The 27,059-nt window shown below is 43.2% G+C and overlaps 1 protein-coding gene across 17 annotated transcripts in view; it reads left to right on the top strand.

Moving 5' to 3' along the window:
• The window catches only part of rapgef2b (Rap guanine nucleotide exchange factor 2b), a 446,795-nt gene that overhangs the window by 192,781 nt on the left and 226,955 nt on the right, over window positions 1-27,059 (top strand). For 12 of the 17 annotated variants that reach the window (XM_078211636.1, XM_078211654.1, XM_078211689.1 and 9 more), the window contains one exon: window positions 2,009-2,194. The exons of 1 other annotated variant lie outside the window; for it this stretch is intronic. In XM_078211636.1, the coding sequence (XP_078067762.1) occupies window positions 2,009-2,194 (186 nt within the window). The remainder of the gene's footprint in view (window positions 1-2,008; window positions 2,195-27,059) is intronic. 4 more of the 17 variants (XM_078211699.1, XM_078211662.1, XM_078211645.1 and 1 more) reach the window with 1 other exon arrangement.

Genomic DNA, 27,059 nt, shown 5'->3' with positions numbered 1-27,059 from the left:
TGTAAATCATGAAGTTCCATGATATTTTTATGTGGCATTTAATTTTAGGAACACATACAAGGGTTTCTTGGGCTTTCTGAAATTTGCCATTGAATCCAAAGTGAGAAGAGAATGATAATTCATGGAGCTCCTTCAAAGTTATATAAATATAGCAGTAAATAACCAGTGCGTACATCTGCATTCTCAGCTACAACTGTGAATAGTGTCTGTGCTGAGAGGTTAGTTCCTGCTTCTTGGAAATTGAAACTCAATATCAGATGGTTTGGTGCCTTGGCTGACTTCGACTTCAACTCGGGCAAGAGGGCATTTGAGTCAGCAGCAGCAGCAAGAGTCTGCTGTGAAGAATCAGCAGAGGGAAATAACAGATAAACAAAATTGATACTCTGTATTTGGGACGATAATCTGCCCATTCTGTCATTGTCTAACTGTGAGCAGCAATCAAAACAACGCTAATTTTGCAAAAACATTATTATTGTTGATTTAGATGGGAGAGGGCAGGGCAAAACTATAATTGACTGTGTTGGTAGGGCTAGGCAGATCTGTGTTAAAAAAAAAGAAAGAAATTGAGAGTTTTTAAGCCATAACTTATCCCACATCATAATTTCCTGGAATGTATGTGCCATAATGAAGTACATCATAGATGTACCATTACTGTGGTGCAGGTTTTCGGGAAATTCGAGGCCATAATGTTTAATTCCCTAAATGTTACTGTTTGGGACAAAATGAGAAAGTTTAAGGTATATTATGAAGTTAACCTATACCCCAACTATTTTTGATTTTGGCATTGGTGTGAGCATAAGGTGTTCCGCTCCAGGTGTGATTCTATTGACCCATCAAAAGCTTTTATTAAAATAAGCAGCTGAACTTCAGTGAAAGAGAGTGAGGGAGAGGGAGAAAACATCTTGTAGCCTTTTGCAGACCACTGGAGAGCGATATCTATTTTCTAGCAGATTGCCAGACTTTAATTAGAAGAAAGGGGGGAAAAGAGCTACTGTTCTTTTCAAATTCAAACTGAAACTGCCTGCTTTTTGTTCTCTCTCTATAAACCTAGCCCCGCCCACGCACATGATTTTCTTGTTAATCAGCCCAATCAGACCCTACTCTGAAACCCCAGGCAATAACTCTAAGAATAATAATAATCCATCTGCAGTATCAGCAGGTCCTCTGCATTCATGATTACTGAATCTTAAATTTGAACACCACGATCTGTTAGCATTGTTAGCCTGAGATACATACAAGTTAACAAAAATATTCATTTCAAAATGACGTGCAATCTGCTTATTGCAATGACTTATGAAAGCAAAACATTTGGACATGGCTGCTTTTGAGTAGCATAGAATAAACCAATTAATTTACAATCATGTTGATGTAAGCTGTACTGTTGTAATTAATTGATTTTACCACTTTAATCACTTCTAATGTTGAAATTAGCAAATCAGCCAGCAGGTTTAGAAATGCCCTATAGTTTTAATTGTAGGGCTGGATAGCTTACTTAATATGTTATATTGATCAAATGTTTATCATGCAAAGCAATGACTTTACCTAGTGTTGCATTCTTGCTGGTGGCAGTGCGGTATTGGCTGCAAACCTTTTCAATTTGTGGGCTGAAAAAATGTTTGGCATACATTGTCAAAACAAATAGATTATCAAAAGAATGTTGTTCATACGCTGATTTTTAGCACTTCATGTACACTGTGCTGTAGTTTGGAAGATATGCAACTGAGAAGGAAACTAGAATGTATGAAGTGAATATTCAAAAAATGTATGGAATCTGAAGTTTAGAGCTAGAAGTGATTGTTATTCGAGGTTTTCCATATAATTTTTCCTTCTGAGAAGCCTGCCATCCTTTTCTCTGAAATGAACTGCATATCCTTAATACAGATTTTAAAATTGCCAGAGACATTGCTGGTGACCGTTGATTCAGCAAATTCACCAGTGATGGCCTCAAACAGCAGGTGCTGAAGATTTTAGAAGCTTGTCTTAATAATGACTTATTTTATTCAAGTAGCTTCTCATTTGTTTGAAGGTGGACTACATGGATGAAAATGAGGAATATTTTCAGCGGCAAGCTTCTCATAGACAGTCTCGTAGGCGATTTAAAAAAATTAACCAGAAAGGAGAGCGGCAAACAATCATCGATACTGTGGATCCTTATCCAGTGGGAAAGCCACCATTACCAAGAGGGTATCACACAGTGAGTCTGTGATTAACTTTATTCACTAGACTTTTTTCTTCAATTAATTGTTAACATATACTGTTACAGTGGAATATTAAAAAGTTGATGAAAGCAAATTTCTGTTAAAGGGTGGTGTCTCTGGCACGGTTGCTAAGCATGTTGTCCTTCCACCTTTCATGGTCGTGCATGAATTGAACCAGTTCGATAAGTACAGAAATAATACCTTTGTAAGTTGATTGTGAGATTCCTTATGAAATGAGTCAGAGATTTCCTGACAACAGTAAGCATTTGATATGACTCTGAATATGTCTGTTCCGATATTACACCATTTCCTGAGTCATAAACGGATAGATAACTGTTGACACTGATGGAACCAAAGCATAGCATGAGCTACTGATTTCTGGAGAAGAGAGGGAAAAGTTAGTGAGGTTGGTAAAGAATGCCAGGCTTTGGCAAACAAACTTGATCTTGGTCATCTCCAGCATGCTATGATATGCTTCACAGTGAGAAAATAATATTAGAGTAACAGTACCCTCCACCCTGTGAACAAAGAAAATTACAGCACAGCAACAGGCCCTTCGGCCCTCCATGTCTGCACCGTCCATGCTGCCCGACTGAACTAAAACCCCCTACCCTTCCAGGGACCGTATCTCTCTATTCCCATCCTATTCATGTATTTGTCAAGGCGCCTCTTAAAAGTCACTAATGTATCTGCTTCTACTACCTCCCCCGGCAGCGGGTTCCAGGCACCCACCACCTTCTGTGTAAAAAAAAAACTTGCCTCGTACATCTCCTTTAAACCTTGCCCCTTGCACCTTAAACCTATGCCCCCTAGTAATTGACTCTTCCACCCTGGGAAAAAACTTCTGACTATCCACTCTGTCCATGCTCCTCATAATCTTGTAGACTTCTATCACCCCTCAACCTCCGTCATTCCAATGAGAACAAACCAAATTTCTCCAACCTCTCCTCATAGCTAATGTCCTCCAAACCAGGAAACACCCTGGTAAATCTTTTCTGTACCCTCTCCAAAGCCTCCACATCCTTCTGGTAGTGTGGCGACCAGAATTGAACACTATATTCCAAGTGCAGCTTAATTAAGGTTCGATAAAGCTGCAACATGATTTGCCAATTTTTGAACTCAGTGCCCCGGCCGATGAAGGCAAGCATGCCGTATGCCTTCTTGACTATCTTCCCCACCTGCGTTGCCACTTTCAATGACCTGTGTACCTGTACACCCAGATCCCTCTGCCTATCAATACTCTTAAGGGTTCTGCCATTTACTGTATATATCCTATCTTTATTAGATCTTCCGAAATGCATTACCTCACATTTGTCCGGATTAAACTCCATCTGCCATCTCTCAGCTCAACTCTCCAACCGATCTATATCCTACTGTGTCCTCATCGCTATCCGCAAATCCACCAACCTTTGTACCATCCGCAAACTTACTAATCAAACCAGTTACATTTTCCTCCAAATCATTTATATGTATTACAAACAGCAAAGGTCCCAACACTGGTCCCTGAGGAACGTCACTTGTCACAACCCTCGATTCAGAAACGCATCCTTCCACTGCTACCCTCTGTCTTCTATGACCGAGCCAGTTCTGTATCCACCTTGCCAGTTCACCTCTGATCCCATGCGACTTCACCTTCTGCACTAATCTGCCATGAGGGACCTTGTCAAAGGCCTTACTGAAGTCCATGTAGACAACATCCACTGCCATACCCTCATCAATCATCATCGTCACTTCCTTGAAAAACTCAGATCAAGTTAGTGAGGCATGACCTCCCCTTCACAAAATCATGTTGCCTCTCGCTAATACGTCCAGTTATTTCCAAGTGGGACTAAATCCTGTCTCGAAGAATCCTCTCCAATAATTTCCTTACCACTGACTTCTGCATATTTAGTTGCGTGCAATTACAAAGTGGCAAGGCAAAGACAGTGGAAAAATTTAATCAGGGACGTTAATGGAGAACTAACATCATTAATTTGGAAGATAATGGCCAGAATTTTCAGCTATTCATGCCCCACTGCCGCTGTCAGCAAGGACGGAGAATTTGGAGCTCAGCCAAATCTCTGTTTATGCACTGGGACCAAAGAATCCTGCTGACATGAACAGCTGGAGAATCTCGCCCAGTACATCCATTCTTTGTAGTCCATGTACCCTGCTGTTGAAAGGTCAAATGCATGGAGGATAAACACTGGTATGGATTGTTGGACCGGATGGCCTGTTTCTGTGCTGTAAAATCCTGTAAAAAGGATATGCTCCCAAATGACCTCCAGTTCTGCTCTGTGTTGTACAAAATGACCTTACTGGTTTTCTGTCATCAGAGCAGTGCTGCATCAGGTTAGGAACTCGGCAGAGTGCAGGATTGAATTCTGATTTCTTTCATTACTCTTTAATCCTTGAGTATTATGGCTAACTTCAGTTATAGCACTATTTGATTTCATGATGTTTCCACCTTGATTGAAAATAACCAGGTGCTCTGGGATTAAGTACAATAGTAAGAAGTCTCAACACCAGGTTAAATTCCAACAGGTTTATTTGGTAACACAAACCACAAGCTTCCGGACCGCTGCTCCTTCATCAGGTGAGTGGGAGTTGTGTTCACAAACAGGGCACATATAGACACAAACTCAATTTACAAGATAATGGTTGGAATGCGAGTCTTTACAGGTATTCAAGTCTTAAAGGTACAGACAATGTGAGTGGAGAGATGGTTAAGCACAGGTTAAAGAGATGTGTATTGTCTCCAGCCAGGACAGTTAGTGAGATTTTGTAAGCCCAGGCAAGTCGTGGGGGTTACAGATGGTGTGACATGAACCCAAGATCCCGGTCGAGGCTGTCCTCATGTGTGCGGAACTTGGCTATCAGTTTCTGCTCAGTGATTCTGCGTTGTCGTGTGTCGTGAAGGCCGCCTTGGAGAACGCTTACCCAAAGATCAGAGGCTGAATGCCCGTGACTACTGAAGTGTTCCCCAACAGGAAGAGAACACTCCCGCCTGGTGATTGTCGAGTGGTGTTCATTCATCCGTTGTCGTAGCGTCTGCATGGTCTTCCCAATGTACCATGCCTCGGGATATCCTTTCTTGCAGCGTATCAAGTAGACAACGTTGGCCGAGTTGCAAGAGTATGTACTGTGTACCTGGTGGATGGTGTTCTCATTGAGATGATGGACGGCCTCAACCGGGATCTTGGATTCATGTCACACTATCTGTAACCCCCATAACTTGCCTGGGCTGGCAAAATCTCACTAACTGTCCTGGCTGGAGACAATACACATCTCTTTAACCTGTGCTTAACCCTCTCTCCACTCACATTGTCTGTACCTTTAAGACTTGATTACCTGTAAAGACTTGCATTCCAACCATTATCTTGTAAATTGAGTTTGTGTCTTTATATGCCCTGTTTGTGAACACAACTCCCACTCCTCCTGATGAAGGAGCAGCGCTCCGAAAGCTTGTGGCTTGTGCTACCAAATAAACCTGTTGGACTTTAACCTGGTGTTGTGAGACTTCTTAATGTGCTTACCCCAGTCCAACGCCGGCATCTCCACATCATTAAGTACAATGCCAAAAACAATTACCAACATGTTTTGTATAACACTTCGACTTTGAAAGCATTACCAGAAGGAGAATGACTAATTGCATTAACTAAATTTCACTCAGTAAAGAAAAATCATTTTGAACTGAAATCAGAATTATGTTTCCTTTTTTCAAAAGAAAAATCCCTCCTTTTTTCAGATTTAGTTAAAATGGTGGCTTTCAATTGCTGAGCAGCATTAGTTGTTTTAAAATTAAACATTTAATCAGCTGTCACAATCTTGCCTGTCTTTTATCTTGAAAATGTAATGGTGCTGGTATATTTAGTTCTTCTGCTGATTGTGGGTGAGTGATAATATATCTGGTATTCTGCAGGTACATTTCTAAAACCCTTAGTCTGTGTTGGGCCTTTAATTCTATCACCAGGATAAATGAGACATTTAGCAATGTAGATGCAACAACAATTATATTAATGTTACCTTCCCTTTCTCTGAGCTACAGTGGTACTAGATGTGAAAGTATTTAAATGTTATGCTTAATGGGCTCCAGTCCCTTTTCAGATCATATTTGCTTATTGTAATAAGGTTTAATTTTTCAAGACCAGTTTATTTAGAGTACAAGTAAGGAGTGTAAAGTACAGCATTGAAGTTGCATGTTTCAACTACTATTTAAACTGTGGCATGGCACACAGCATATTTTGATATGGTATGGTTTTAAAATTTTTACTCGTGTCCACATATTTAACAGCCTTTGTCATCTTTTGTAAATATGATGGGTCTTATGCATATATTGACAAGATAATGTTTTGAATAAGCATAAGACAAATGTATCCTAGTGCTTCCAGTTAAAAAGATACATTTACAAGATTGTAAGATGCAATTCATATCTTGTGTCAGCATACAAGAAAGACTTTCAAACATTGACTGTTTTACATATGTACACTCCTTCATCGTGGTTTTAGTTACAAAACAAAAGCTTTTTATGAGAAGTGCAGATTAATTTTAATTTGACCCATAGCAAAGAAGGTACGTCATGACAATCTAGGTAGCCTAAGTAACTAAATGCCAAATACGTGAATGAGAGAAAAGCAACTGCCAGTCAGCCATTCGTTAGAACTATGAAATAAGTGACCATAAGTGGCTTTCAATTTCTTTTTAAATAAGATTTTTCCAAAATGTGTGCTTGTGATTCTATAAAATACCAACTTGTGTATGATCTTTTGGACTGTAGGCACTGCTTAGATATTATTGTACATTCATTGAAATTAACACAGCAGTGCACAAGTCATCTTAACCATGCAAGTGTAAACTGCGTACCATTTTAATAGATTTTTTTGTTTTCTCAATACATAACCTGAGAAAGATAACCAACAAACTATTAAAAATTTGTCTTACTAGCTTTATTCATTTCTTGGTGCAGATTACTTAGCTTTACTTTTTAACTTTTCTACATTAGGTTGATAATTGAACAAAACAATGCAGGTTGTTCTGACACTACAATATCAGTTAAAATGTAATCCTTTAGCCTGTCCTGTAGTGGTGTAGGACACACTTTTAACTTTGCAACACAAAAATCAGGCTTTGTTTGGTTCACGCCTTAGTGTTCAAAGATGTGTAGGTTAGGTAGATTAGCCATGGTAAATGTAAGGGGTTACGGGGATAGGGTAGGGGAGAGGGCCTGGGTAATATACTCCGGTACTGGGATGGTGCAGATTCGATGGGCCAAATGGCCTCCTCCTGCACTGTAGGGGTTCTATGATTTAGAACTATCAGCAAAGCCCCTTGTTTAATTCTTCCTCATTTGCATATCTATGCTTTCCCTAAGTACAACTATGCTATTCACTTCAACCACTATCTCTGGTTGAGAGTTCTATATTCCACTCCTTTCTGGGTAAAGAAGTCCCTTCCGAATTCCCTCTTTGATTTCTTGGTGGTCCAGTTTTGCTCTTCCTGCCAAAGGGCCAAATCTTCAGAGAAGTGACAATCAGTATTGGATTGCCACTTCACTCCAATTTACTTACCTGCATTGCAGTTCAATGTTTTTTGCCCGGACTTCTGAACTGGCCTACCCTTGAATGCGGAGTGTACCTGTTTGGGATTTCTTCCTTCATTGTGTAGGGTGCCTGGAGGTGGGGGGTGGTCGGGGAATAGGGTAGTCAGGGAATCAGTGGTAAAGTTATCCAGGGGTGAGGACTAGTTTTAATCCTTCTAACTTTTCCTGGGTTACTAATCTGGTAATTGAGTCCGAAACATTCAAGCTCTCCGATTCTAACTCTGTTTCAGAGGATTCCAGATGCAAGGTAATTGCCCAACAGAAGTTGAAACTTCCTGAAACATCCACAAAAATCTTTTCAAACATGGTGCTCCCTTCGTAAATCCATATTTGTTTTGTTCAGTCATATGATTTTCTAAGTGCACCTTATCACTCCTTTAATAATCAATTGCAGAATTTTCCTGACAATTGATGTCAGGCTAACTCACCTTTAGTTCCTGTTTTCTTTTCTCCTTTCTTGAACAGCCATGTTACATTTGGCACCTTCCAATTTGTGGGGACTGTTGCAGGATCTAAGGAATTTTGGAAGATTTCAACCATTGTGTCCACTATCTCTACAACAATCTTTTTTGGGACCTTAATATCTGGGCCACTATGTCCAGATGACTCAGCGGCTTAATTTCCATTTATTTCTCCGGTTCATTTACTTTATCAGTGTTAATTACTCTTGTTTTTCACTCTTGTTGAACCCTGAGTTCTTCACTACTCTGTGAAGGAAGACTCAAAAGTATTTGTCTAATGTTTGACATTTCCTTGTTCTCCACTATAATTTTTCCTGTCTCAGCCTTGAAGGAATCTACATCTACTCTGTTCCTTTTTATATTCTTGTAGAAGCTGTTACATTTTATTTCTTGTTAGTTTGCTCGTATCATATTTTATCCATCATTTTTTTCTGTCATTCTTTGCTGGTTTCTAAAACCCTTCCACTCCCCACACTGAGTCCTCTTGACAATATTCAAAGCCTCTTATTTTAATCTAATAATATGTTTAACCTCTTTAGTTAGCCACAGATAAGTCACTTTTTCTTGGAATTGTTGTTTCTCAATGGAATGTACATCTGTGGAGAATTATAAGATATTTCTTTAAATGTTCACCATTGCTCATCAATCCTCATACCTTTTAATTAAATGTCCCAACCTTAGTGCCCCTCAAAGCTGTATACTTAGTTTTATTAAAGTTTTATGCTTGTTTCAGGCTTGCATACAACATTTTTGAGCTCGGTGAAATCGCTCCTATTATGATAATGCTTTCCCAGAGGATCCCTTACCATGTGATTACAAATTAACTCTGTCTCATGAGACAATACATGGTCTAAAATAACCTTTTCTTTGGTTAATCCCACAATGTATTGCTGTAGGAAACTGTCTCAAATGCATTCTATGAACTTGTGCTCCAAAATACTCCTGTCAATTTGATTCTCCTGCCAACATGAAGATTTAACCTCTTCCCCTTGATTATTGCATTTTTTTTAACCACCTTTGAATCCTCCACCATAAACATCCTGTGGGTTACCATTGACCAGAAACTTAACTTGACAGGTGTATAAATAAAGTGATTGCCAGAGTGGATCAGAACTTGCAGCTCCAGACTTCATTAGAGCCTTGGTCTAAACATGGAATAAAAGCATTGAATTCTAGAGGTGGGGTGAAAATGACTGACCTTGACTTCGTGGAAAGCAACTGGCTCAGACAGGGTACCCGGACGAGCACTCAGGTTCTGCAGGAACCAGCTGGCAGGGGTATTCGCAGACATCTTCAACTTCTCTTTACACCCATCTGAGGTCCCTACCTGCTTCAAGAAGACGACTATCATCCTAGGACCAAAGAAAAGCCAAGCAGCAAGCCTCAATGACTATCGTTTGGTGGCTCTGACATCCATCATTATGAAGTGCTTTGAAAGGTTAGTCATGGCGCAAATCAATTTCTGCCTCCCAGACTGCCTGGATCCACTACAGTTCGCCTATCGCCACAACAGGCCCACAGCGAACGTGATCTCCCTGGCCCTACACTCAACCCTTGAACACCTAGATAACAAAGACACCTATTGTCAGACTTCTATTCATAGACTACAGCTCAGCCTTCAACACCATTATTCGTACGAGACTCATCTCCAAACTTCGTGGCCTGTGGCTCGGCTCCTCCCTTTGCAACTGGATTCTAGACTTCCTAACCCATAGACGCCGCCAGTAAGGATAGGCAACAACACCTTCATAATCATCCTGAATACCGGTGTGCCGAAAGGCTGTGTCCTCAGCTCCTTACTATACTCCCTATACACCTCTGACTGTGTGGCCAAATTCCGTTCCAACTCGATTTTCAAGTTTGCTAATGACACCGCCGTTGTGGGTCAGATCTCAAACAATGATGAGACACAGTACAGGAAAAAGATAGAGAACCTGGTGAACTGGTGCGATGACAATCTCTCCCTCAAAGTCAACAAAACGAAGGAGATGGTCATCGACTTCAGGAAGTGTAGTGGAGGGCATGCCCCAGTCTACATCACTGGGGCGAAGTCGAAATGGTCAAGAGCTTCAAATTTTTAGATGTCCAGATCACCAACAACTTGTCCTGGTCCTTCCATTCAGACGCTATAATTAAGAAAGCCCACCAGCGCCTCTACTCTATCAGGAGACTAAGGAAATTTGGCATGTCCAGTACAACTCTCACCAACGTCTACAGATGCACCATAGAAAGCATTCTTTCTGGTTGTATCACAGCTTGGTATGGCTCCTGCTCTGTCCAAGACCGCAATAAACGACAAAGGGTCGTGAATGAAGCTCAGTCCATCACTCAAACCAGTCTCCATTCCATTGACACTGTCTGTATTTCCTGCTGCCTTGGCAAAACAAGCAGCATAATCAAGGACCCCACGTACCCCAGACATACTCTCTTCCACCTTCTTTCATTGGGAAAAAGATACAAAAGTCTGAGGTCACGTACCAACCAACTCCAGAACAGCTTCTTCCCTGCTGCCATCGGACTTTTGCATAGACCTACCTCGCATTAAGTTGATCTTTCCCTACACCCTAGCTATGACTGTAACACTACATTCTTCACTCTCTCCTTTCCTTCTCTAAGTATGATATGCTTTGTCTGTGTAGCGCACAAAAAAACAATACTTTTCACAGTACACTAATACATGTGACAATAATAAATCAAATCAAATCAAAAAAGGCATGCTGTAACAAAATTGAAGTCTGTGGAAATTAGGAAAAATTCTTCACAGATGGTTCAAAGCAAGATGGTTGTTGGGAGTTCAAGCATCTCAGTCCCAGGACATCACTCGGTTATTCCTCAGGCTATTACTCACTTTGGTCCAGCCATCTTCAGTCTGCAATGAGTAGCTTGCCTCTTATCGTTTACAAGGGGCAAGTAAGGGAATGTGGTGGAATATTTCCACTTCTTGGACGACTGTAGCTCCAACACCTTCTATGAAGTTTAACTCAATTCAAGACAAAGCCACACACCATCCACCACGTTATGCATTCATTTCCTGTACCACTAGCAAAATGTGGCACTGATGTATGGCAACTATAAGACGTATTGCAGCAAGTTGCCGAGGCTCCTTTGACATCACACTCCAAACCATGGGCAGCATGGTGGCACAGTGGTTGGCTTGGGTCACTGTGCAGATTCTGTATGTTCTCCCCATGTCTGCGTGGGTTTCCTCTGGGTGCTCCAGTTTCTTTCCATGATCCGAAAGACATGCATTGGCCATGCCAAATTCTCCCTCAGTGTACCTGAACAGGCACTGGTGTGTGGCGACTAGGGGATTTTCACAGTAACTTCATTGTAGTGTTAATGTAAGCCTACTTGTGACACTAATAAACTTTAAAAACTTTAAACTTTCTATGCCTCTACTTTTATGTTAAGATGTATTGCTGTATTAAATGCACTGTATCAATATCTACTTCCTCTTTATGCAACTTGTGTCCTTTCCCATTTTCAGGTAAATGTGTTAATTCCTTGCCACAGGCTTTGCTTTTTCCTTTGGTACCCGTCCAAGAGACTATTAAAGTGTGAACCTTGATGAAGCATATCAGTCAGCTTTGTGACCACAAGATGTATTGCAGCGAAACCTGATGCTTTTCTCATTGCCCATACCAGCACACTTCTAGCAGGATAGTTATGTGCCCCCTGAGCAGCCAGGGACCTAACTCTTTCAGAGTGCCAGCACTGGCATGAATGGGCTGTGTCATTTTGGAATTCTGTGACTTTGAGTGATCAACAGTAGGGTGCTCTCTCTGATTTAGGATTGTTAAGCCTACTTATAACCCCCACTGCCAACTTTTTAAGATCTGTTAACTTTGCACAACCTGGGGATCGATCCAGGAATCTTGATGTTCTCTGTGGCTCAGCTGCCTCTGGGTAAAATAACTAAATCATTGGGGAACTATCTATTAATTGATAAATTATGAGGTTTTTTTTGTGGTTATTTGTGAATCAAGATTTGTTTTTACCTGTTTTAATATGCTGTGGATTATTAGCCTCTCAAGCATCTATTTGTTAATGGATTGGAATTCTAAGAAACTTTCTTTTTTTCTCTCCGACCTTCTTCAACTATGGTTAAACCTTTTCTATAGTTAGATGTGGCATAATTTATACTGCAACAAATCAGATATCTGCTAGGAATCTTTCTTTTCTGGTTCCAAGTTGGACTGTATATAATTGGAACCACCCACTAACAGTTCAGTTGCAATGTAACAGAATGATTGCAGAGCTATGTGATATTGTTAATGTTTTATAGATTGTGAAGATGTCAGAAGTATTGGGAGCATTGTGAGCTGTAATTTTTCATTAATTTGGAGGGTTGGGTAAGATCAACTTGTTACCATCAGTTAGTTTCTAAATGTTATGTGACTAGTTTAATGAATGGAAGGGATATTGTAATTGCAAAGTAGAATCCTGGAAAGGGAGATCTTGTTCACTCTGTCCCTGAATTTGTTGTTTTTACGTAAGTATAAAAAATAAAAAATTGATACTCCTGATTGGATGTTTCATGGCTTGCTCTTTATACCAAGCGCTTTTTTTGTTCATTTAGGGAATTTGGTCTCACTGACTGGGCCAGTATTTATTGCCCATCCCTAGTTGCTCTTATGATGGTGGTGAGTTGCCTCCTTGAACTGCTGCAGGCCCCGAGGTGTAGAAATACCGTTAGTGCCATTAGAGGATTTTTGGCCCAGGGACAGTGAAGGAACGGCGATATATTACCAAGTCAGGATGCTGAGTGACTTAGAGGGATACTTCCAGGTGATGATGTTTCCAGTTATCTGCTACCCTTGGCATTCTAGATGGTAGAGGTCATGGGTTTGGATGGTGCTGCATAAGGAGCCTTGGTTAGTTCCCGATGGTACACACTTCTGCCACTGTTTGTCAGTGGTGGAGAGAGTGAATGTTGGTGGATGAGTTATCAATCAAGCGGGCTGCTTTGTCCTGGATGGTGTTGCACTTCTTGTGTGTTGTTGGCGCTGCATTTGTCCAGGCAAGTGGAAAATAATCCATCGCACTTGACTTGTGCCTTATAGATGGTCGTAACGTTTTGGGGAGTCAGGAAGTTAGTTACTCACTGCAGGATTCCTAGCCTCTGACCTGCTGTTGTAGCCGCAGTATTTTTTATGGCTTAATTCTGTTTGATTTCATTTTGCAATATAGAGTCCGGGCAAATGATTTATCATGTTTAAATACATTAATTTTTTATTGCAAGTATTAACCGCATGTTGCGGGTTTTAAAATATGTACTTATGTCCGTAGTTTCATGGAAAATGTGGATTAGTGTCATTATATGTTATGGCAGGGGATGGGCATTTTCATCAAACATTCCGGAGGAGAAACAAGGTGTGAAAAGAACCAGGAGAAATACTAGCACAAGAGTAAACAGTATTTCACAAATAGGAAGGGTCAGATGGGATAAATGTAAATATAACATGGGTTTGGAGGGCATACGAATGAATGCCAAGTGCATGGTAAATTTGGTTGCTGAGCTACTGATGCAAGTCCCCACATGGGGACTATTAATTAATGACAACAGATACCTACTCACTCAAAGATAAGCAGATTGGGGACATAATATTCGTGTCCATTTATTAAGGAATGAAAATTCCCTCCAATTAAATTTGGGACAACGGTGGAGGCCATTGTTTTCGGCCCCCACTCTAAGCTTCAATCCCTAAACCAGATTTTGCATCACTGGCGTTTCATTTGACCTTTAGGTGAGACTCCCAACCACATCATCGCAGCATCACTAAGCCTGCCTATTTCCACCTCTTGTAACATTGCCTGACTCAACCCCATCTTAGCTCATCTATTGCTAAAACCCCCATTTCATGCTTTTTTACGAATATTTAATTTTATAATTCATATGTTTAGAAGTTTTTTTGTTTCGGAAATTGAATTTTTAAATCTAAGATTAATGAGAAAAAACCTGAGTTTCATAATGGAGTGAGTTGGTGAGAATGCAGTTAGAAAAGTTGTAGCCAAAGAGGCCATTCAACCCATCATGTCTGCACCGCCAAAAAAAAGACAGAAAGAAACTAGCTGCTCAGTTGAGCCCATTGAAGATACAAATTAGTCATCTGGGTCCCCAAATCAAAGTGATGTTTTGAAGGCTTGTTTTATAATGTTTCTTGACTCGCCTTGGGACATTTTATTATATTGAAGGTGGTACATAAATCAAGTTGTTAATACGGTTGATGTGTTTTATACTTTGACACCGGATACCATGTAATAGACACTTGACTATGGTCAACAGGTGGAGTCAGGCAATCAGGAACAGAATAGACAATAAACTCACAACAAATCAGTACGGGTTAAATAAAAGTAGTTCACTTTTTGTAGCTGAATATTTGTGCCTCCAAACTTTAAACTTTTCTTTATTTTCCTCATCGCAGATTTTCATTTCAAGTATTCTGGACAAAACCATATATTGTACTAGAATGTATTAGTGCTTATATGCATCTCTGTATTATCTGTGTATGTTATGAAATAAACTATTTTAGATTAGGAATAGAACAGCTGCAAGTGTGTTCTCATATTAGCAGCCATTAGTACCAGACGATTGAGGGAACTAAATACAAGGGCAAGTTAAGGTGCTTTATGATTAATTATCTTTCAGTCTGGTTTTGAGGGAGTTACCTCCATGAAACTAATCTCCCTCACTGGTATTTGTTCAAATTATTGACACAGGCCTCTGCATCAGAGACCACTGTAAATGATTTCTAGTAGGCCAGGTCTAAAAATCCACATGTTCTGTTAGTCACTGCCATGGGCTTGAGAAAATGACACTAAAATACTGCATGAAATAAATTTTAATTGAAAGCAAGCATTACATTTCCTGTGGAAAAACAGAAAAATGCTGGGAAAACTCAGCAGATCTGGCAGCGTCTATGGAGAGAGAAAAAGTTCACGTTTTGAATCCGTATGACTCTGCAGAGTTATGTGGACTCAAAAAGTTAACTGTTGATGCGCGATTGATTCACACAGGAGGCTAGGACGTACCCGGGAATAAAGGCTTTTATTCACAACAAGATTGGAGCACACTACTTAACAATATTATCCCAGACTAAGGGCTACTAGGAAGTAGCAGTGACCTTTATACTCCAGTAAGAAGGCGGAGCCGAACGGAGTGTACCACATAAACAATAATAACAGGTGGAATACCCAAACCCTAACCCCAACAGTAACAAGAGTAACATATGTACAAGTACCCATAGTGGTAACCATCTATGGTTCACCGCATTCACCCCTCCTTTAAAAACAAAGGCCGGTGGGGTAAGGAGACAATACGAACTGTCCACATGTTCACAAGTTCAGCCGTATCGCGGGTCCGCACCGTCTCTGCGACCTCCGCAGCACTGGCTCCAGTGCCGGTTCTAGTGACCGTGGTGACGACCCTCTCTCCCAGGTGGTGTCCACTGACTCCTCCAGTTCCTCACACGCCTGTTGACCTCGAGGTGGCGACAATCTCTTGGACTCAGGCAAGCTGTACACGGGAGTAAGAGGATTAAGTTGAGGTCCCGATGCTGCCCGCGCCATGTCAGGAGGGGAGAGAATGGGCAAAGGAATCCTAACCAGGGGTGCGGGAGTGACGGGGGTTTCCAGGTCCCCTGCAGTCGCTAGATCCCTGATAGAGACCGTGTCCTCTCGCCCGTCAGGATATGCCACATAGGCATATTGAGGGTTGGCGTGGAGGAGATGGACCTGTTCAACCAAAGGGTCGGACTTGCCGGCCCTAACATGCCGCCGCAGGAGGACAGGTCCTGAGTACGTCAACCAAGACGGCAGTGAGGTCCTAGAGGAAGACTTCCTAGGGAAGGTAAACATCCGCTCATGTGGGGTAGCGTTGGTTGCCGTACACAGGAGGGACCGGATTGAATGGAGCGCATCAGAAAGTACCTCTTGCCAATGGGTGACTGGAAGACCCCTAGACCGTAGCGCCAGTAAAACAGCCTTCAGACTGTAGCGTTTTCTCTCTCGACCTGTCCGTTACCCCTGGGGTTGTAACTTGTAGTCCTACTTGAGGCAATTCCCTTAGAGAGCAGGTATTGCCTCAAGTCGTCGCTCATAAACGACGAACCCCTATCACTGTGGATATAACTGGGGTAGCCGAACAGGGTAAAAAGACTCCGCAGGGCTTTGATGACCATGGCAGAGGACATGTCAGAACAGGGGATGGTAAAGGGGAATCGGGAGTATTCGTCAACCACGTTGAGGCAATACACGTTCCGATCCGTCGAAGGAAGGGGCCCCTTGAAGTCGACACTCAGTCGTTCAAAAGGGCGAGTGGCCTTAATGAGGTGTGCCCTGTCAGGCCGGTAGAAGTGCGGCTTGCACTCTGCACAAACCTGGCAGCTTCGAGTTATCGACCTGACATCCTCTATGGAATAGGGCAGATTCCGAGCCTTTACAAAATGGAAGAGCCGAGTGATCCCCGGATGGCAGAGATCATTGTGGAGGGCCTGTAACCGGTCCTCCTGCACACTGGCACATGTTCCACGCGACAGGGCATCAGAGGGCTCATTGAGCTTCCCCGGGCGGTACATGATATCATAGTTGTAGGTGGAGAGTTCGATTCTCCACCTCAAGATTTTATCATTCTTAATTTTTCCCTTCAACGTGTTGTTGAACATAAAGGCCACGGACCTCTGGTCTGTGAGCAGGGTAAACCGTTTGCCAGCCAAATAATGGCGCCAATGCCATACGGCCTCCACAATAGCCTGAGCCTCTTTCTCCACAGAGGAGTGCCGAATTTCAGGGCCTTGGAGGGTGCAAGAGGAAAAAGGCGACGGGCCTGCCCGCCTGGTTAAGTCTGGCGGCCAGGGCGAAATCAGATGCATCGCTCTCCACTTGAAAAGGGATGGACTCATCAACAGCGTGCATCGTGGCTTTTGCGATGTCGGCTTTTATCCCTGCAAAGGCGAGGCGAGCCTCTGCTGTCAGGGGAAAAGAGGTAGATTTTATGAGCGGACGGGCTTTATCCGCGTAATTGGGGACCCACTGTGCATAGTACGAGAAGAAGCCTAAACATCTTCTCAGTGCTTTGATGCTAGTGGGTAGGGGAAGTTCAAGGAGGGGACGCATACGGTCTGGATCGGGGCCGATGACCCCGTTTTCCACCACCATCCGAGGATTGCTAGGCGGTGCTTGCTAAATACGCACTTCTCCTTGTTATAGGTCAGGTTCAGGAGAGACGCAGTGTGTAAAAACTTCTGGTGGTTTGTGCCGTGGTCCTGCTGGTCATGGCCGCAGATAGTGACGTTGTCCAGGTATGGGAAGGTAGCCCGTAGCCCGTTTTGGTCCACCATTCGGTCCATCTCACGCTGGAAGACCGAGACCCCATTAGTGATGCCGAAAGGGACTCTTAAAAAGTGGTAGAGACGGCCATCCGCCTCAAAGGCCGTGTATTTGCGGTCCTCTGGGCGAATGGGGAGCTGGTGGTAGGCTGACTTCAAGTCGATGGTGGAGAACACCCGGTACTGCGCAATCTGGTTGACCATGTCAGATATGCGCGGGAGAGGGTACGTGTCCAGCTGCGTGTACCTATTAATGGTCTGATTATAGTCTATGACCATCCGGGGCTTGTCTCCAGTCTTGACCACCACGACTTGTGCTCTCCATGGGCTAGTGCTAGGTTGAATGACCCCTTCCCTGAGGAGCCGCTGAACCTCAGATCTAATAAAGATCCGATCCTCAGCGCTGTAACGCCTGCTCTTAGTCGCGATGGGCTTGCAGCCTGGCACGAGATTTTCGAATAGGGAAGGCGAGGTAATTTTGAGTGTTGAGAGGCCGCATGTGGAGCGCGCTGGACAATTTGGAGGCTGCTGTTCTCCCACTGAAAGTGGAGGGAGTGGCCCATCGTACTGCAGGGTCACACTCTTCAGGTGGACCATAAAGTCTAGCCCCAGGAGTACCGGAGCGCAAAGGTGCGGTAACGCGAGGAGCCTGAAGTTCTCGTAGACTGTGCCCCGCACTGTTAAGGTTACCACACAGCTCCCAAGAACGAGGACAGATCGGGACCTTGACACCATGGAGATTGTCTGCCTGACAGTTTGCACACGGAGAGCGCACCGTTATACTGTATCCGGATGGATGAAGCTCTCCGTGCTCCCGCTGTCAAACAGGCAATGCGCCAGGCGCCCGTTTACCTCTATGTCCATCATGGACTTGTTGAGTCTGTGAGGCTTGGCCTGGTCCAGGATGATTGACGCCACTGTTGGATCCCGAGCGTAACTGCAGGCAGCTGAGATAGCCGACGACGAGGACCCCTGCTGGTCTTCTGCGGCCGGTGTCGACCAAAGTGGCTGCGCCCATGAATCGCACGTGGTCGATGATGTTGAAAACGGCGGCACCCGCAGGTCGCACGTGGCTTGCGTCGTCATCATAGGAAATGGCGGCGCCCGTGGATCGCACGTGGCTGAAGACATCGACGAGGCCGGAGACGAGGAGATGGATCCTGGGGAGTCGCACGCAGCACTGCTGGGCTTGGAAGGGGTCTTTGCTCAGACCACTTTTGCATAGTGCCCTTTCTTTCCACAGGCGGAGCAAAACACCGTCCTGGCCGGACATCTCTGGCGAGGATGCTTTGCCAATCCGCAGAAATAGCACTGTGGGCCTCCAGGAGCTGCCGCAGCCATCAGGTCTGAAGTTGGGAGCATTATCGCGCAGTTCCGAGGAGCCGCCGAGTACAATTGAGGCGGTGGCTGTGCTTGCCATGCTGTTCCCACGTGGTCGGTGGGGTAGGTTTCGAGACTTCTGGAGGCTGTTTCCATTGCATCGGCCAATTCTACCGTCTTAGCCAGGTCCAGGTTACCCTGCTCTAGCAGCCGCAGGCGAATATAGGATGAGCCGATTCCTGCCACGAATACGTCCCGAATAAGGTCGTTGGTGTATTGAGTAGCCGACACCTCCTTGCAGTTGCAGGCTTTGGCTAGCTGTTGAAGTTCGCACAGGTACTGTCCCGTAGTTTCGCCGGGCTGCCGCCGTCGAGTGGCTAATAGGCGACAAGCATGAATTTCGTTCGGCTGTTTATTATACAGCTTCTTGAGTAATTCGATAGCATCTTTGTAATTTTGGGAATCGCGAATTGTTGCATACACAGTGTCGCTCACCCTGGCGTGGAGGACCCGCAATCTGTCGGCGTCGGACTGGACTGCTGTCGAGGCCTCAACGTAATCCTCGAAGCACTTCAACCAATGGTCAAAAGTATTCGACGCCCCAGCGGCACGCGGATCGAAGGTTAGCCGATCGGGCTTTAGCATCTGCTCCATTTTTTTTCCGAACAAAATTTTCAGTATTTTGTTGTGAATAAAATTGATGCGTGATTGATTCACACGGGAGGCTAGGACGTACCCGGGAATAAAGGCTTTTATTCACAACAAGATTGGAGCACACTACTTAACAATACTATCCCAGACTAAGGGCTACTAGGAAGTAGCAGTGACCTTTATACTCCTGTAAGAAGGCGGAGCCGAACGGAGTGTACCACATAAACAATAATAACAGGTGGAACACCCAAACCCTAACCCCAACAGTACCAAGAGTAACATATGTACAAGTACCCATAGTGGTAACCATCTATGGTTCACCACAACTGTTTCTATCACCACAGATACTGCCAGACTGGCTGAACCTTTCCAACGTTTTTCTGTTTATAAATTCAGATTTTCAGCATCCACAGTATTTTGCATTTATTTCCTTTCATTTGAGAGGATAGTTTGCAGATATTTTCAGTACTATGCACTATTTTGTATCTTGACTCTGGTATCCAGATAGAACCAGCTTATCATGTTTAGTGAATTTAGAATGAAGGAGCCAAATGCAGTGACTGATTATGCAGATTATGTAGGCTGCTCCAAGTGCTTCATAGCCATTGAGGTACTTTTGAAGTCTCCGTTGCAAAAAGGAAATTAGTAAAAATATAAAGTCTAATCATTAGTGTTACTGTATAGTTCCTATCAAGACAGCTGGGTGGCGATATGAAGAATGCAAAGGGGGTTAAAGTAAAAAGTTTTCTACCATTCATCAGAGTCAGATCATGGCACCAAGAAACCTTGATCCCGAGCGATTGCCTAAGAGTAGAGAGTGCATTGTTTATAATAAGAGAAAAAAATCACACACACTTCTGAAACTCCAATTGGGAATGAATATAAGATTCTTTGACTTTTTTTACTCTATTTGCTTTTGGTCCTTGGGTAAGTTTCATTTACATAGAGGTCTCTGTCAGTCTTTGCTGGATTTGAAACTGTGTGTTTTTCTTTCACCTACCATCCCTCCTTCCTTGATATTCTAATGAAATTGAAACTTTATTTTTGTGAGCAGATTTCAAATTAGTTGTGAAAGAGCTTTCAAATTTTTCATCTTTCAGATGCTTTGAAATACAGCTGAACATTGCCTGGAGCGGCAATATGCACCTATTTAATTAAGTAGCTACATTTTACACAAGTCAAGCCATGGGAGGCAAGCTGTAAGAGGCAGAATGCAAAGTCAAACTGAATCACTTTTGTGTTACTATGGCCAGTTGAATACCATTATATGTAGGAACCTGCAAAAGATTTGGATGACAAATATTGCATGTTGTTGATTGTAAAAGAAATAGTTTGCACAATTGCAGTAACACAGAGATCAGCATATGAGACTATTCCTTGTTCTCCTCATCCCCTCAACTCATTTTCCAATTGAAAAGTACTTGTGTTGGTTCAGTTTTTGTCCAAACAATTTGCACATGGCAGATAATTAATAACTCTTAAAGAAGCTTCTACAGTGGCACAAGTCTGTTTATTAGTGTCACAAGTAGGTTTACATTAACACTGCAATGAAGTTACTGTGAAAAGTTTATCCATTAAATAGTTGATCCATGCAATCCAGCCAAGTCTAAAGTCTGTTTGCCAGTTTATGGGTGCTACATTGAGCAGTGTCAAATGAGGAGTAGTGTGGAGAGGAGTCCATAAAATTAGCGAAGTAAATAAAAATTGTGAAACATTTCATTGTCGAACAGCTATTCAGATATTGAGCCATAACTTTTACGGCATAGCAATCATTGTCGGATTGCCACTCCATGCCTATTTAACTACCACAAATTGTTTCCATGCCTGTCTCACTCCACCTTCCAACTCAGGCTGGGCGAGATCCCAGGCAGTGCAGCTGTCTCTCAAGCAGAGCATCAAAGTGCAGGAGAGGTGAATTGAATGATGACATGCTCCCTTCTTTACGTCACTCGCTGCTGGAAACCAAGTAAGTTTAAAGGTCCAATTGAAATGGATAGGTCAGGAAGTGGATAGGATTCAGGCATTGGGGGATTGGAGGGTGAGTGGGGAGATCCGTCATTGGGGGTGGAGGGTTTGGACATCGGAGTGTGGCAGTCAGGTTTTGAACTACAGGAGGGGGCAATGGTTGGGGTTCTGGGAAGTCGGACATCAGGAGGGGCAGTTTGGGGTTGAACATTGAGGGGTGGTCTTTAGTGTAGGGTTGGTGTTGGGATAGGGGTGTGTTGGGGAGGGGAGGGCTGGTAGTCAGGTTGGTAGGGGAAGGGGGGGGTGTGGTGATCAGACTTGCAGAATGGGGTGAAGGGTTGGACCTCGGGCATGTGGGCGAGGGCAAGATTGGGTCAGGCAGGGTTTGGAGGAGTCTGTGGAGGTGGGGGCAGATGTGAGGTGAGGAGTCTTGTGCAGGAGGGGGTGAGGAGTTACGTATGAGTGGAAGAATCCCATGGAGAGTTGGGGAATATCATTGGAGGGCTAGTTAGTTGGGGTGCGCCTTGCGTTCTCAGGAATGTACTCTTGCAGGGGTTAGGGAATAGTCCCCTGGCGGGGGTCAGGGAATAGTCCCATGGCGGATCACGGGTGTGGGGGGAGTCCCAACAGTGTGTCAGTCTGCATTTTTATAATGGTTACCCAGAAGTTAAACGAGGTTTTAATTCTAACATTTTCCCAGCAACTATTGGTACAGCACTGGCAGAACCATCTGAAGTTGCAATTTAAATCACATTTTGGTTCATAGTACAGGACAATTGCCCAGAGAAACTTTGCACTGAAAGTAAAGTTTATTTATTAATCAGAAGTAGGCATACATTAACACTGCAATGAAGTTACTGTGAAAATCCCATAGACGCCACACTCAGGCGCCTGTTCGGGTACACGGAGGGAGAATTTAGCATGGTCAATATACCTACCAACACACCTTTTGGACTATAGAAGGAAACCGGAGCACCTGGAGGAAACCCATGCAGACATGGGGAGAATGTGCAGAATCCACACAGACAGCAACCCAAGCTGGGAATCGAACTCAGGTCCCTGGCTCTGTGAGGTAACAGTGCTAACCACTGTGCCACCGTGCCGCCATTTCAGGGCAATTACCATGCAAATCTTTACCTGTGAAGTTCTGAGAGGGATTCCTCAGGACATTGAACAAGAACAAAATAGCTTTTATTAACAGGGGGTTGGAGTTTAAGAGCCGTGGGGTTATGCTGCAACTGTACAGGACCTTGGTGAGACCACATTTGGAATATTGTGTGCAGTTCTGGTCACCTCACTATAAGAAGGATGTGGAAGCGCTGGAAAGAGTGCAGAGGAGATTTACCAGGATACTGCCTGGTTTGGAGGGTAGGTCTTATGAGGAAAGGTTGAGGGAGCTAGGGCTGTTCTCTCTGGAGCGGAGGAGGCTGAGGGGAGACTTAATAGAGGTTTATAAAATGATGAAGGGGATAGATAGAGTGAACGTCCAAAGACTATTTCCTCGGGTGGATGGAGCTATTACAAGGGGGCATAACTATAGGGTTCGTGGTGGGAGATACAGGAAGGATATCAGAGGTAGGTTCTTTACGCAGAGAGTGGTTGGGGTGTGGAATGGACTGCCTGCAGTGATAGTGGAGTCAGACACTTTAGGAACATTTAAGCGGTTATTGGATAGGCACATGGAGCACACCAGGATGATAGGGAGTGGGATAGCTTGAACTTGGTTTCAGATAAAGCTCGGCACAACATCGTGGGCCGAAGGGCCTGTTCTGTGCTGTACTGTTCTATGTTCTATAACAAAGAAAATTACAGCACAGGAACAGGCCCTTCGGCCCTGCAAGCCTGCACCGACCATACTGCCTGAAAAATCAGAGTGGAGAACGTGGGCAATGATCCCACTACCCCTCACATCTTTGGGGGACCCCCTAATTTGGCACTGGGGAGCTCATGAACAAAGAAAATTGCAGCATAGGAACAGGCCTTTCGGCCCTCCAAGCCTGCACTGACCATACTGCCCAACTGAACTAAAACCTCTTACCCTTCTGGAGATATATCCTTCTATTCCCATCCTATTAAAAGTCACTATCGTATCAGCTTCCACTACCCCCTCCGGCAGCGAGTTCCAGGCACCCATCACTCTCTTTGTAAAAAAACTTGCCTTGTACATCTCATTTAAACCTTGCTCCTCGCACCTTAAGCCTATGCCCCCTAGTAATTGACTCTTCCACTTTGGGGGAAAAAGCTTCTGACTATCTACTCTGCCCATGCCCCTCATAATCTTGTAGACTTCTCTCAGGTCGCCCCTCAACCTCCGTCGTTCCAGTGGGAAAAACCAAGTTTCTCCAGCCTCTCCTCATAGCTAGTGCCCTCCATACCAGGCAACATCCTGGTAAATCTTTTCTGTACCCTCTCCAAAGCCTCCACATCCTTCTGGTAGTGTGGCGACCAGAATTGAACACTATATATTCCAAGTACAGCCTAACTAAGGTTCTATAAAGCTACAACATGACTTGCCAATTTTTAAACTCAGTGCCCCAGCTGGTGAAGGCAAACATGCCGTATGCCTTCTTGACTACCTTTTTCACCTGCATTGCCACTTTCAGTGACCTGTGTACCTGTACACCCAGATCCCTCTGCCTATCAATACTCTTAAGGTTCTGTCATTTACTGTATCTTTCCCATCTGTATTAGACCTTCCAAAATGCATTACCTCACATTTGTCCGAATTAAACTCCATCTGCCATCTCTCCACCCGAGTCTCCAACCGATCTATATCCTGCTGTATCCTCCCGACGGTCCTCATCACTATCCGCAGTCCCACCAACCTTTGTGTCATCTGCAGACTTACTAATCAAACCAGTTACATTTTCCTCCAAATCATTTATATATATATCACAAACAGCAAAGGTCCCAGCACTGATCCCTGAGGGATGCCACTAGTCTCAGCCCTCCATTCAGAAATGCACCCTTCCATTGCTATCCTCTGTCTTCTATGACCGAGCCAGTTCTGAATCCATCTTGCCAGCTCACCTCTGATCCCGTGCGGCTTCACTTTCTGTACCAGTCTGCCATGAGGGACCTTGTCAAAGGCTTACTGAAGTCCCTGTAGACAACATCCACTGCTTCACCAATCATTTTCATCACTTCCTCAAAAAATACTCGATCAAGTTAGTGAGTCACAATCTCCCCTTCACAAAACCAAGTTGCCTCTCGCTAAAGCCTCCACTTATTTCCAAGTTGGAGTAAATCGAAGAATCCTCTCTAATAATTTCCCTACCACTGAGGTAAGGTTCACTGACCTGTAATTACCTGGATTATCCTTGCTACCTTCTTAAATAAAGGAACAACATTGGCTATTCTCTAATCCTGTAGGACCTCCCCTGTAGCCAGAGAGGATGCAAAGATTTCTCTCAAAGCCCCAGCAATTTCCTCCTTTGCTTCTCTCAGTATTCTGGGGTATATCCCATTAGGCCCTGGGGACTTGTCTACCGGAATGTTTTTCAAAACCTCCAATACCTCCTTTTTGATCTCAACATGATCCAAACTATCTGCACACCCTTCTCCACACTCATCGTCCACCAAGTCCTTCTCTTTGGTGAATACTGATGCAAAGTACCCATTTAATACCTCACCCATTTCTCTGGCTCCACACATAGATTCCCTCCCCTGTCCTTGAATGGGCCAACCCCCTCCCTGGCTACCCTCTTGCTTTTTATTTATGCATAAAAATCCTTGGGATTTTCCTTAATGACTTTTCATGACCCCTTTTAGCCCTCCTGATTGCTTGCTTAAGTTTCTTTCTACTTGTATTACAGAGTTACAGCCCAATGTGATTGCCTCCAATTTAGATTAAAAAGGGTAAGTGGTGCCAATATGTTAACAGCTTGCCATAAATATAACAGGAATAAGAATATTGTTGCACTTTATGTCTCAGAGAGTAGACTTGTTGGCAAAAACTAAAACCCATGGGGTTATAAAGGGGCAGTGATAGTGTAGATAGGAAATTGAATGAGATGCAAAGCAAAAATAGTAATGAATGGTTGTTTTTCAGGCTGGAGAGACCAATGCTCTAGACTTGATAGGGGAAAATATTTCAAAGCTTGCAAATAATGCTAAACTTGAAAATGTAGTAAAGAGCAAAGAGAATAATGGCAGACTTTAGGACACATTATTAGACTGATAAAATAGACACGTGGGCAAATGAAATTGTGCAGAGAAGTGTGAAGCAGTGAATTTTGAAAGGAAAATTAAGGCGAGGTAATATAAGCGAACACGTACAATTTTCAAAGAGTATTGGAACAGAACAACCTTGGGGTTCACAAAAGCTACATTTTTGGTGATAGGACAAATTGGGAAGGCTGTTTTAAAGCCCAGGATTCTATTTTTTTTAAATAAAGGCAGAATACAAAAGCAGAGACGTTATGCTAAACTTTACAAAACAATGCTTCTTGGATAAGGGAATGCAGTTATCTGGAGAAATTAGAGAAGCTAGAATTGTTTTCTTTCGAGCAGAGAAGGTTAAGGTGAGATTTAATAGAGGTGTTCAAAATTGATCAATTTTTCGATAGAATAATTAGGGAGAAACTTTCCAGTGCCAGCAGTGTCTAGAGGGCATTGGTTTCAGATAATTGCTATGAAGTAATTTTACTCAATGTATTCTGATCTGCAATGCATTGCCTTTATATATGGTAATAACAGATTCAGTGGTAACTTTCAGAAAGAATTGTATAAAATGCTGACATGACAAGGTCAAATTTTCAGAGCTATGGAGAAAGAGTTGGGGAGTGGGACTTAATAGCTCTTTCAGAGAGCCGTCTCCACAGGGCCGATTGAACTGAGAGACCTCCTTCTGTGCTATTCAATTTTCTGTTTTACCACATTTTATGATTTAGTAGGCAAATTTACGCTGCAATTACTCACTCCAAACATTTTGAGTAACATGAAATTCAGTACAGTGCTACAAAAATGTAAATCAGTAAAGGTAGATTTTTGAGGACAACTTACTCTTTGCTGCATGCAGATTAATTTAAGTTACTGTATATAGAAAAATATTGTAAGTTAAATTTTTTGTGAAGCTCCATATGTAGACAATAGTGAAATATAACAAGCTAAAATAAAAATAGTATAATGTACCAAAATGTTTTAGCCTTCATGGAATAAGTACATCTGCCATGAGTGGCGCTGTTGCCAGCAGAACTCTTCAAGAATTCCTGCAAAGATAGGTTTCAGGGTTCTGTTCAAGTCCACTGGGTTTCCTTCATTTCATTCTTGACATGGTTGTTGAGAGCGCTGATTTGCAAGCGCTAACTAGCCAATCATAATTTTCAGCTGTAATATTTTTCCTCATTCTTTCGTGTGCAGTGAAGTAATGCAAGCCATGAGATACTTGACTTTCCCAGTTTCCTAGCAATAAATGTAAGTGTGCCATGCATCACTGTTATCAGCAGCTTTTTAATGCCTCCCTCTGTGCTTTGTTCACCACAAAGCAGTTTTAACTTTACGTTCATGCTCCTGGAAAAATGTATGCCTCCTTTGTGCTAATTTTAAACTATCTGAACCA

Source organism: Mustelus asterias, chromosome 1, assembly GCF_964213995.1.
Source record: "Mustelus asterias chromosome 1, sMusAst1.hap1.1, whole genome shotgun sequence".
NCBI classification, from domain to species: domain Eukaryota; kingdom Metazoa; phylum Chordata; class Chondrichthyes; order Carcharhiniformes; family Triakidae; genus Mustelus; species Mustelus asterias.
Note: the sequence above shows the minus strand (reverse complement) of the source record. Positions and strands in the feature narration are given on the sequence as shown.